Here is a 12,656-nt window from a genome sequence, read left to right as displayed (position 1 = left end):
TAAATTCATATAAATCAGTCTCGGATATTCGTATTGTAACAAAACTTGGTACTCATTCCAAACCACAGATTATCCATTATATTGACCAGATACTCTAGTGGCTGCTCTAACAATTACAATTAAAATCTAAATGGAAGGCAGTTGGGAGGAGGCAAGATCAGGTGGGACCATTCTAGCCAATGAGAGGGCAGATACGCGCGTGAACAACAGGCACAATGGTTTCTACTAATTACCGCAGTCAAAATTGGCTATTTGTAAAAATGAAAACAAAAAGGTGCTTTTTCATCTTAATTTAAGGTTAGGGTTAGCCATAAGGTTATCAGTGTGTCTAAGGTTAGGTTTAAAATCATATTTTTTGAAGAGAAATTGTAGAAATAGGTGGGGTTTATGAGTTTGTGGATGTGATAACTAGTGATGGCCAGGCACAATTCCGATTAAGTGTTTTTTCTTAAAGTTGCCGGGATGTCACGTGTCCTACTTATATCAGTACAGTTGTAACAACCTAATCATTATGACATTTCTGTTCGAGCAAATAAGCCATACCATTTTTTGTTAATCAAATTTGACACTCATTGACCTTCATACAAAAACTCCTCGCTTAGTGAGCAAAAAAACAAAAAAACACCACCTGATGGAGAAGACTTTTGGGCCCAGTTATCCCTCTCGCTTAGCCTCCTCCTCTCTGTCCAAACACTCAACATACGCAAGCACATTTAGATCGACCACACGTTTATCTCTTGATCTGTTTGACTCAGTGATGAAATTTGGCACATGCTCAGGGATGAGTCTAGCTAACCTATAAAGTATGATTCAGTTTGGCCGCATGGTGGCGTTGTTGGACAGAAAAAAACATTCATGCAAGGTCATAGCGGCTATATTATTTGAGCTAGTCCTGGAAAATATTGCGTTTGAAGACGTGCGTCCATGAATGCTATATACCAAATTTGGTGTCGATCAGTCCAGCGGTTCTGGTGAAGATGACGTTTAACCTTTTACTGCAGTGGGCTAAATCAGTGTCAAACAAAGCGTTTCTTGGTAGTCTTAAACTACTTTGAAACAAAAGTATGCACGTCAAACACATGGTTATGGGCAACAAGAAAAAAAGAAGACACCTGTACCATGTCAGATATTGAGTTTGCATCCCAATATTACACTTTATATACATCACAGAAGACTGAAATATAACAAAACCGTTTGACATAGAAACACCGGATTTTTGGCGTTTAAAACATATTTTTGAGTTCTGATATTTGGCAAGCGTGGTAAACAGTACATTAGTAGCTCATCCTAGGGCGGTGTCACATTTTTCCTGATGGTGGCAAAGTGGTCCCACAGCTGAACCCTGGAATTGCTACTTGCAGCTATATTTTAGTTTGTCATTTTATCGTTTTCATGGAAATTCAGTAATTCAATATAATTTTTACCAGCTCCATGTATTCTCTAATTGAAAAAAGTGAAGGAGCGCCGCTCCCCCCCACTACGGCAGCACTACATCCCTGGTGACCACCACCCAGGTAGCTTCTTATAGGCCTATATCATAGACCAGGGGTGGGCAATCATTTTAGAGGCCGAGGGCCACATCGGAATTTCAGTTGAGGGCCGCGCAGATTTTTTTCTGAACAATTTATTCTTCAAAAGGACATTTTTGATGGCGGTTCCAGGCACAGACATGATGTAATCCAGTGCTCAGGATGTGCCCTAAATTGAAAAGGGTTTGAATCACATGGGCTATCATTATTTTCCTCCCATCAGTTGTATTCTATTTACAGTAAAGTACTTTAAATACTGACCTGAAGAGTAGTAAATGCATTGGTCATTATCAGTCTCTGATTCCACAGGTCAATGAGATGTATTAATACGATTAATAACTTGCTAGCTTCGCTCTCTGGATACATCTTTTGAATTTTTACAAATCAAAAAGATAAAAGAACCTTAGAATTGTTCAACATTTTATTTATATAAAGTTGAACACTGATAGGGAGAACTTCACAGTAATATACTATTAAATGTGAGTTTTAAATTAAAAAACACAATGTTTACTCCCAGAAATAGAAATGCATGTTGTAGTGATATTCATACTTGGCCACAATTTCATGGCAAAATCTGTCATCTGAAAACAAAATCACAAGATATTTACAATTACACATCGCTGTATATCCATTTCTTGACTTAGTAGTGCACTATACATAAAATCTCTTTCACAAAAGGCACCAAGAACCATTGGAAAAACATTGCTGTATCCAGTAGGCAAAAAAATAAAATACCTCATTATTTTTATTTGAACCTCCCAGTGAAAATTGTTTTTCATGCTATTAGTCAAGAAGACCTTTGAATGACCAGAGGCACACTGAAGCTCATCTGCTGGATTAGATAGGTGGTGTACCACAATGGAATGAAATGTGAAAATATATTCGGCACTACTAGAGTTTATACTAAGACGAAATGCAATATACCAATCAACGTCTACTACGTCATAGGCTTTATCCAGTGTACACCTAGGGTTCCGACAATCAAAAGGTGTAATGGGTTTTGCACACTGAGGAGGGCTGCAGGGCCGAGGCATCTGTGTGCGCTGTGCCTGATGCAGTGAAAAGAGTGAAGGGATCGAAAAAACGAAGTAGGCTTTATGCGACATCTTTTTGAGTGCGGACTCATTACACCTTTTGTTTGTCTGAATTTGTGGGTTTTGCACACCAGCCAAGCTTCTGGGAGAGCGCGATGATCCCCTTTTGATACACACTTAGGGTTCCAACATCTCAAGTGGGCATTAGGGGAATTTTCAAACAGTTGAGGGGCACTCCGTTATAAGCAAGCTTTTATTGTTTTGATTGCTTGATTCATTAGCCAAATTATTATTGAGAAACGATTTCAGGATTAAGAGAACAAACAGGATTCAATTACATCCAGCAATCTGATATGGAAATGTTTGTGTAGAGATGATCAAAAACATCTAAAAGGGATATCAAAACAGAAAACGTGCTTTGAGATTCAGTTTTGTAAATTAACCATCAGCATTGAATGATGTTGGTATTGAAATGACCAGAGAACAATTAAACATATCTTCTCAAAAAAGAAAGATAACAAAACTTTAAAGTAAGGGACATTCCAAAATGTTCATAATACATTCATTTAGCAGATGTTCAGATGGGGTTGTGGAGGGAGGGGGTGGGTGGGCCTCAGTCCTGCGATAGACGTCCTACTACCATTTATTTTTTATAGTCAAACACTTATCCAAGCAAATGTGACCTTACATTTTTCCTGGATATGAAATTAAGCAAATATTTACATAACATTTTTAAAATATGTCTGTGCTTTTAATAATAAAAAAACAATAATTTAAAATTCAAGTTCATACATAAAGCCATTCCAAAGTTAAAACCAAATAATGTACAAATAAATCACTGATGTGCTAGAGACATACTGTAGTTTGTGATGAGATCAGTATTTTGTCAAGGAGTAGCTGTATTTGCAGATTTTCAATCATTTAAGAATCTATAGGCACTGAGGGACAGGACCACAGGGAATTCAGCACTGTCCAAGGACACTTAGAAACACTGTCCCAAACCACCTGCTCATGTGCTACCTTGCGCTCTCTTCGCTCTTCTAATAAGCTCCAAACATATAGCTAGTTCATGTGCAAGGGAATTTGGAAATAAATATTGAAACGCTTACATTTTCCATTCAGATGTCATGACATTGAATGGAAATATTACTGAAATAATCAAACCAAATGGCAGAGAAAGTAGACCTGATTAAGTGGAACACTCATCTATGTCCCAGGTGACAATAGTTTTGAACAGTGACATCCTGTCACAGGGACTCTTTTCATTGTTGCCAGGAGAATGAACCAGAGATAGCCAAGAAACAAAGTGGAGAATAATTATGACTAAGTTACTCAATGACACATATGCAAATTGACTTTGTTCTTTACCAACTCTCTGGGACTGAAAACGTTGCTGATATACTCCACATTCAGTTAAAAGAAATGCCTTAAAACCTGGTGGAAACGTTTAAATTTGGGGCAAAACAATTGAAATGAACCACATCTAGTTTGGTATCAACAATGTTTATGTACAAAGATTAGAACAGCGTTCTCCACTGGCATTTTTGAGAAAGAGTCAACTGTAAACAATAAGAGATACAATTTGTAGTGATTTTCTGAGGTACTTCGGAGATTGTTCTCTGTCCCCAAAATGTTAATAGAACCAAAAAAGGGAATACAAAGGAAATGTTTGAAAGGGTCTGGTGGCTACCTCTGAACCACATCACAAATTTCCTTGATGCAGGTGTGCAAGTTGTCCAGAGCAGGGCTAGGCCCTGGGCCACTGAATGCTCCTCCGCTTCCAGAGGAGGACGATGCCCGCAGCTCCTGCAAACTGAGCTCTAACTTGCCCACGGCCTCCCGGAAGGCAAACTTGTTCCGCATCTGTGGGATGCAGTCCACGTAGCCTGAGCAGTAGTCTAGCAGCTGGTGGGCAGCGTCTAGGACCTGGCTGCTGGAGGAGGGCTCGGGGCTGCTGTGGAGGGCACCTCTCAGGCACTCGGCACACTCCAGCAGAGCCTCCTTACTGATCTTCTCTGGTTGTACCCTCTCTGCCTGCTGCCGAGTCCGACGCAGAAGCTTAGATCCACCAGAGGGGGCAGTGGAAGAGCCAGTGCTGGTGGCACCGTTGGCCATCTTAGTGGGGGTAGTGTTGTTGGCAGAGGAAGAGGAGGCTGAAGAAGGTGGAGGCACTTGTGGTGGCGGCACTGATGGTCTCCCTGTTCCCACTTCCCTTACTCGTCCCGGCCTTTTCACCCCATCACCATTGACCTCCACAGCCCCCCCGACCTGCTCCTCTCCATCCCCACTGTAGGAGTGTCCAAGGAGGCGCAGAGTGGGAGGGGGAGGTGGGGCACATTTAGGCTTGATCAGCCGTGGCCGGTCCTTGTCCGCCTGGTGCTCTGATAGTAGTTTGAAGCGGTTCCCCTGAGAGTCCATCCCCACCAGGTGCACATCGGCCGGGCAATGCTTGAGTGTGGGCGAGATCAACACTGGAACCTTGTGGTTGTGTGGAGCCGCTGATAGGCCTGATCCCACTGTTTTGGAGGGGGACGACCATCCCTGACGGTCCTGTCCTCCTGCCTCCTGACCCTCCCTACCCCGTAGGGTCCCGGAGTGACAATATGAATCGGCCTCACTCCCAACCCCAGGTGCCCTCACCACCCCAGAGTTCCCTCCCACCCCTCTGGGAAGCAGCTTGGCTTTTGGCCGGTCCCTGATCTGAGCTGTGCCCTCATCCATCTTACGGAGCAGGGTCTCAGAGGTGTGTGCTGCCCCGTTCTCAGGCTGTGAGGTGGTGGAGGCAGTGCGCTCTAGAGGAGGCTTACTGCGGTTCCTGGGTAAAGTCAGAGCCATCCTCTCCAGGTCAGGCAGCCCTGCAGACATGGAGGAGGTGGAGTTGGACCTGGGGAAGGGCTTGGTCCCCCCACCCCCCTCTTCGGTCCCAGTGGACTTGCCGGTCCGTAGCCCTAAAGTCTTTTTGATGAGGCGGGGGGTGAAGAAGCCTGCCAGGCCTGCCCAGCTGCTGCTACTGCCCACCTGTGAGGGCGGGGCCCCAGAGGTGTGGTTGGCAGAGGCCTTTTGTCCAAAAGTGGCTCCACAGCAGCGTGACTGGATGTGATTCCCCTCTCCGTGGGACGGTGAAAAGCCCAGGCCGTCTGCCTGAGGCAGGGGGGGAGGAGGGGCGCTCAAGCCAGTCGTGGGCTCATACTTCTTGTGCGGCTGCGTCTCCATCTCCCTGAACGAGCTGCTCCTCTTGGGCGGCGTAGGCAGGCTCTGCTGCAGCTGGGAGGAGGGAGAGTTGGAGGAAGACTTCTTCTTCATGAAGGAACTGAAGAAGCCAGCCTTGCGGTCCCGAGTGAACGTGGTCTCCTGGGAGTCCTCCAAGAGGCTGCTGGGGGATTTGTCCCTCTGTTTCCGAGGCAGAGCAGGAGAGCTGCCTGACCGGCCATCCCCTGCCAGCAGAGTGGCTGCCAGACCTGCAGAGAACAGATGGCATGGAGTTAAACAGGTACCAGGGCTGCAGTCTCTTATCAACACTCATTACACCATTTATTCAACATCTGGAATAGCCCAAAACCAGTGAATCTCACAGGCTGGCTGCCAATTTGCATTTTTGCTTTGACTACAGGCATATCCTCCCTCTCCAGAGCCATTCCTGTTTCAAGAACTTTGTGGTGCCACCTTGTACTAGGGATGTGAAGCGGCTCTATACGTGTAATAGATGAGCGCCAGAGTGAGCCAGGCACCAGCCTGAGTCAGGATGGCAGGAAGCCACCTCCCTTAAGTCACCACCACTCTGGCTTCATCATCCCCGACGTATCTTGTTACGCTGTGTTTGCTATAGTGTGATCAATCATACTGCTAGTGGAGAAGTATCATGGAAAGGATTATATGGTGTGAAATGAGTGATAGTATAAGGACTGACAGGAACATAGATCGCCTTTGGTTTTTCCACAAGAAAACAACATGCAATAAAACACTGTCACTTGATTGCACATAAAACATGAACGACAACATGGCAAAAACCATACAAAATACTCTCCGCTTTTAATTGAGGTATTGGTACATATGATCTTTAGAGTTGTGTGTTGTGTGTGGAGAGGATGCAACAGACAGAGATGAGAGTATTAGAATTCAACATCCTCAATTGTCAGGTTAATAAAAATGAAAGATGACAAACATGAATACAGACGCATACAAACAGGCACATCTACCCAGCCTTGTCTAATCATGTACGGGAGGAAGACGGTGAATTCTATAATGGGAGAGGATTGAGAATGCCTTTAATCCAAACCCTTTCTCTGGTATTTGGCCAATTATGTATCTGCTTAATGTTCAATGCTTTAAGTGATGTGGTTGGACATGGCAACAGTCCCCACTGCATATTATCTATTAGGATACGTGACTTTAAAGTAACTCTTGATAAATTATGAGGAAAGCTCATATTATTGATGCTAAAGGAGGCGTGTTGTGATTGCGTAATGACACTGAGCTAGATAGTGGTGACGTTTGGGTGAGGTGATCCAGTGACGTTCACTTTTCCAGGTACACAGCAGCTCTTCTCCTCAGCCTACAGGCATGGCGGCGGGCAAGGCAGGTACCTGAGGGGCTGTGCGTGCTGCCTGTGTGTGTCTCCTGCCTGCCATCCAGACCCCCCTCGATGTTCTCCTTGTTCTCCGTATGCTTCTTGAGCGTGCGCGACTTGGAGGGCAGCAGGGGCATGTCGTGGCTGAAGGGGTGTGGTGATGGGCCGTGGCCAGAGGATGCAGTCTTACACAGCTCCTCTGCTACCTCTAGAGAGAGAGAGAGAGAGGGGGGCAACGGGAAAGGAAAGGAATGATTAATTAAGTGGACATTTACATTAGACCGTTTGACACATCGAATCCCTTGCTAGAAATAGTAGGACTGCATTCACTGGAATAACTGCAGAAATCAATGCTGAGTTTATAGTGCTTCTCTGAAAGCCCTGCGTTCTCCCTGTACTCCCCTCAGTTCAGCCTGCCCTTTCCTCATCCTCACTCATATCATCCTCCCGTCTCTCCCTGAGGCACCAGGCATGCTGTACCACTCTGAAAAGGCCCTACAGAGATGTTTACGCAGCATTAATGGCCATTGTCTCTCTAATGTCCACAAATACATCCGCTTTAGTGTAAACTGACAGGCTTGAATGGAGTCAGGCAGCAGAACTAAATGCCTCCAAGAGAGGGAAGTGTATCCGACCGCGGTTAAGCCCTAAAGGTAGTAATGTGACTGTATGTAGTACAAGTACCTTCGGAGATGCTAGAATCGTGGAACATTGTCTCAAAGGCCTGGTGGGTCTCGGCAAACGAGGGTCGGTCCAACGGGCTCCATTGCCAGCCTGATATCACACCAAAACAAAGGTCATGTTATTTCTTACTCCATGGACAATTTAGGTTATAGAGCTAATATGCAGGACATATGTGAATGGATGATAGTGCAAGGGACTGTGTGTGGGAGGGACTGTGTGTGTGGGAGGGACTGTGTGTGTGGGAGGGACTGTGTGTGTGGGAGGGACTGTGTGTGTGGGAGGGACTGTGTGTGTGGGAGGGACTGTGTGTGTGGGAGGGACTGTGTGTGTGGGAGGGACTGTGTGTGTGTGGGAGGGACTGTGTGTGTGTGGGAGGGACTGTGTGTGTGTGGGAGGGACTGTGTGTGTGTGGGAGGGACTGTGTGTGTACTGAGTGTGGTGCCCATACTCACAGGCTCTCATCAGCTCGTGGACCTTGGGTGGACACCCCTCTGGCTGCTCCATGCGGTAGCCCTTCTCCAGCAGGTCGTATACCTGAGACAGGTCGATACCTGGGTAAGGAGACATACCGTACGTCGCTATCTCCCACAGCAGCACACCGAAAGCTGAAGGACAAGAGACCATCATAGGATGAGAAACACGCTCACACTAATGTTTACTGATTTAGAACATGTGATTAAGACTGAAAAGCTGGTTCTGACTCACCCCACACATCAGATTTGATAGAGAAGGTGTTGTAGGCCAGGCTCTCGGGTGCGGTCCACTTGATGGGGAACTTGGCTCCGGCGTGGGCCGTGTACGTGTCTCCCGTCATCAGCCTGCTCAGCCCAAAGTCTGCCACCTTCACCACGCTGTTCTCCCCCACCAGACAGTTCCTGGCCGCCAGGTCCCGGTGGATGAAGTTCTTCTTCTCCAGGTACTCCATGGCGGAGGAGATCTGCGTGGCCATGTAGAGCAGCACCACAGCGTTCACCTCCTCCCGGTCACACTCCCTCAGGTAGTCCAGCAGGTTGCCGTGGGGCATGTACTCTGTCACGATGTAGAAGGGAGGCTCCAACGTACACACACCTGGACAAAGGCAAGCCAACAGAGGTCAGACGGAACTACGCCTCAGAGTCTAGAAACCCAACAGCCGGTAGAAATGCCATGTGCTGTTAGTAAGTGGAGCTGTACTGTGTGCAGCACTGACCTAGCAGCTGCACCAGGTTGGGATGTTTCACCTCCTTCATGACTGCTGCCTCTTTCAGGAACTCCTCCACCTCCATAGTGTCCTCCTGGAAGCCAAACAAGCAGAAAGGTCAATATTCACTGGATTTATTCAATATCTTAGTATCAGGATACCAAGGTGAACAAAACAAGTTAAACTGCGATTAAACATATCTCCAACAGCGGCAGGTAGCTTAGTGGTTAAGAGCATTGTGCCAGTAACCGAAAGGTCGCTGGTTCTAATCCCCGAACCGACTAGGTGAAAAATCTGTCGACGTGCCCTTGAGCAAGGCACTTAACCCTAATTGCTCCTGTAAGTCGCTCTGGATAAGAGCGTCTGCTAAATGACTAAAATGTAGTCGTTGCCCCATTCAGTTTCATGTTGATGTAATACAACATTCTACCAGCAGGTGGTGACCATAAACCACTAAACACCACACCTCATTCATATTACATGATCCCAGAGGATTTCACAAAATAGAGACAAAAGATGGAGATTTTACAGGCGACCACCAATCTTTATAGAAGAGACCAACCTTGAGTGTTTTGACTGCGACGGTGAGGTTGTATTTCTTCCAGACTCCCACGTACACCTCTCCGTACTGCCCCCCGCCCAGCTTGTGCTTCATGGTGATGTCGGTGCGCTCCATCTCCCACTTGTCGTGGATGGGCGACACGCCGTAGACGGTGGGCTTGTTGCACTTGGGCGCCGGGTAGTGGAGCGTGGTGACCAGGCCATCGGCCACTGTGGAGTGGTGGTGGACCAGTTCGGCCAGGGTGCTGAAGCGGCTCTCTGCTGTGACGTACACCTGGGGACAGAAAGACAGACGAACACACGGGTCAGCACCGTGGGGAGGAACCAGAGACGGCCAACAGAGACAGAGCAGGAACATTAGCAGGGGCAGAGTAGTAAGAAAAGGAAGAGACAGTCCATCTGTAGGTCCCAGACCTCTAGCTACCTTGCCATCTGAGGCGGTGTTGATGCGGTAGTGGTAGACGCGTCCCTCGTAGCGCAGGGAGATGGACAGCTGTCCTGGGCTGCTCTCGCTCTCCCGGACCAGGAAGCTGCCGTTGATGAGGCTGCTGAGTAGGTACTCTGCGGCGCTGCGCGAAACAGGCCCGTGGTACCAGCTGTGCTTCTCCAGGCTATTGACGGGCGTGATGTAGTTGCTTGGTACCCAGCCCTGGCCGTTCTTCGAACGTACCTCGCTCCACTCCCCATTCTGATTGTAGCCGAGCACCCTCAGCTTCTCACCTGGGAAGAGAGGGACAGGGAGACAGAGTCAGGTAAAAGGACATCATCTTTAAACATTTAGAGCCACTTTAGGACATTAGCACCTCTTGAAGCTTTTGGTTCCTTCATAGGATTTAAATAGCCCCCATTGATGCTTCATTTAATGCAGTGCCAAAAGGTAGGGCTGGCCTACGCATGTAGTGACTTGGTCTGCTGCCTTGTCTGCCTCCTATGAGGTCAGCAGTGGAGACGGGAGGGAGTGCCTCTTAAATAGAGACAGAGAATGCAGTACTGTAGAGGAGCTGTGTGACTGTGGAGCTGAAACACGCCCTGGCTGTCCGGCAGCTCCCTGCAGCCCTTCGAAGCTGCTCCCATTGAGAGGATAATGCCAGTGAGCTGTTATGGCAGCGACAAGACACGGCCTGGAGAGGGGACAGGGAGCGCCGCCAAGCTTTCTGCCACTCTCCCTGTACATCATGGGCTGAGCTGAACATGCTGCAGACTCAATACCCTCTGGTGCCACAGAGGTTATAGCTACAGGCTCTATTGACACTGGACAGCCGGGGAGGCAGAAAAACAACATTGGGCCGGCCTAACCAGTCACACTAGACAGTTTCCTCTGCGACACACCGTAGGGAGCCAGAGAGTTGGCTCCGGGTGGAAACACAATGTCAGGCGGCCCGCAACGGATATTACTGGTCTGAGGCATGGCATTGATCTGAGACAGCGATTAAGGGCGGCAGGGCCGATAAGTCCCTCTCTGTGATCACCCCCTGCTGGGTTTATCCACCTGTTATTATTACAGTTGAAAGGATTCCACATTAAAAGTGCATTAGAGCCAAACAAGGGTGTGGGAGGGCAGGCCTGCCTACCTCTCCATTGGGCATGCAATGACTCACAGTCTAAACATTAGCTCCATCTCAGGCAGCAGCCATGGGGCGACTGGTGAAGGCAGGCATCGGCTTATTAAGATATTTCTCCATCTTTAGCTAATGCTTTTATATCAGTTAATTAAAAAAGTAACTCTCCCAAATATTATGATTTTAAGCTCATTACCCAGGAGACAGCTCTTTGATCAGCAAACTGCTGCTGGGGAAAACAGGGACACAGATTAAATGAAAAGGGATCGGAATAAACAAACACACATAGTTCACTGGATGGTACCATGGTACTGTATTTTGAGGAAATCTCTCGAAGAACTGCCCTCCCCTGCAGAAGGTAGGGACCCCATACCTCTGGAAGCGAGTCATCTTTAGATAAGGAGTGTTTTGTGATTATGCAGGGTGCGGAAATGAAACCAGGTTATCTATTGGGAAAGCATATTGATAAAAAGCTCTTTCAGAATACATACCTTTCGTAATGCTCAGCGTGTTGTCGCCACTGGCAACAAAGTCATAAAGTGCAACAAAGAGGTTAGGATCGCTCTCGGCAGCACCCAGCAGGTTCTCCTTGGAGCTCCAGCGCACCGCTTCCGTCAACGCTGCCGAGTCCAGGCCGAAGGGCCGGTGGAGGGCCTCTGGAGGGAGGGAGGGAGGGAGGGGGAGGGAGAGAGAGAACAAGGAGAGATAGAGAAAGAAAGTGGTTGGTGAATGGTTCAGTGAAAGTCAAGCTGCCTAAATAAAATCTGTGGAAATCTCACCTCCAACATACATAAGCCACATGAGTAAACAGTGCCACAGGTATGCCTAACAAAACACGTACATCATTTTACAAAACAAATGTTGTCTGCTTTTAGGGACCACAAACATGCATCCCTTTCCAATGGCCCACATATGTTTTGCCAAAATTCTCTATTTCACCCACAAATCTTTTTTTTTTTCTGTTCCTTTAACAATCTACTATAATCAACTGTGAAATAGACTACCATTTACCAGTGCTAGCCTAATACCAATAGCTGTCCAATGAATAGGCAGCTGGAGTGTACTCAGATAGACAGAAAGAAAGAGCCAAGTTGTAGCTACCCGAGAGTCTAGGCCCGTCCACATCCATTACCCCTGTGTAGGGCCGGCCTGTCAGCCTAACCCACTCTTCCTCAAAACTGCTGCTGGGTTGAATGGTTCTCAAATACATACTGCTTGTCCACTCTCAAAATTGACTCACTTCACTTTCCACACACACTCATCTGAGATGAGGACTACTTGGCTTTCTTTTTCCCCTGCCTGTATATAAAGAGTGTAGTAGCTGCGGGGAGGGGCTCTGTCGGCGTGGTTGGAAAGATACTGCGGGTCACCACACCCACACAACATGCCTGAGCCTCAATCACTCACAGGGCTGCTTAACAGCTGCCAACAACCTCTACAACATGCCTGAGCCTCAATCACTCACAGGGCTGCTTAACAGCTGCCAACAACCTCTACAACATGCCTGAGCCTCAATCACTCACAGGGCTGCTTAACAGCTGC

General features: G+C 47.3%; 1 protein-coding gene across 2 annotated transcripts in view; it reads right to left on the bottom strand.

The window, feature by feature from the left end:
• Positions 1 to 1,936: 1,936 nt before the first annotated feature.
• LOC121533400 (tyrosine-protein kinase ABL2) overlaps positions 1,937 to 12,656 on the bottom strand; it is a 32,022-nt gene continuing 21,302 nt past the window's right edge. For both annotated transcript variants that reach the window (XM_041839310.1, XM_041839311.1), the window contains 9 exons: positions 11,606 to 11,770; positions 9,980 to 10,275; positions 9,557 to 9,829; positions 9,004 to 9,088; positions 8,520 to 8,882; positions 8,267 to 8,419; positions 7,815 to 7,904; positions 7,147 to 7,338; positions 1,937 to 6,021 (listed from right to left, as the gene is read on the bottom strand). In XM_041839310.1, the coding sequence (XP_041695244.1) occupies positions 4,250 to 6,021; positions 7,147 to 7,338; positions 7,815 to 7,904; positions 8,267 to 8,419; positions 8,520 to 8,882; positions 9,004 to 9,088; positions 9,557 to 9,829; positions 9,980 to 10,275; positions 11,606 to 11,770 (3,389 nt within the window). In that variant the 3' untranslated portion in view covers positions 1,937 to 4,249. The remainder of the gene's footprint in view (positions 6,022 to 7,146; positions 7,339 to 7,814; positions 7,905 to 8,266; positions 8,420 to 8,519; positions 8,883 to 9,003; positions 9,089 to 9,556; positions 9,830 to 9,979; positions 10,276 to 11,605; positions 11,771 to 12,656) is intronic.

The sequence above is a fragment of the Coregonus clupeaformis genome, chromosome 20, assembly GCF_020615455.1.
Source record: "Coregonus clupeaformis isolate EN_2021a chromosome 20, ASM2061545v1, whole genome shotgun sequence".
Lineage (NCBI taxonomy): Eukaryota > Metazoa > Chordata > Actinopteri > Salmoniformes > Salmonidae > Coregonus > Coregonus clupeaformis.
Note: the sequence above shows the minus strand (reverse complement) of the source record. Positions and strands in the feature narration are given on the sequence as shown.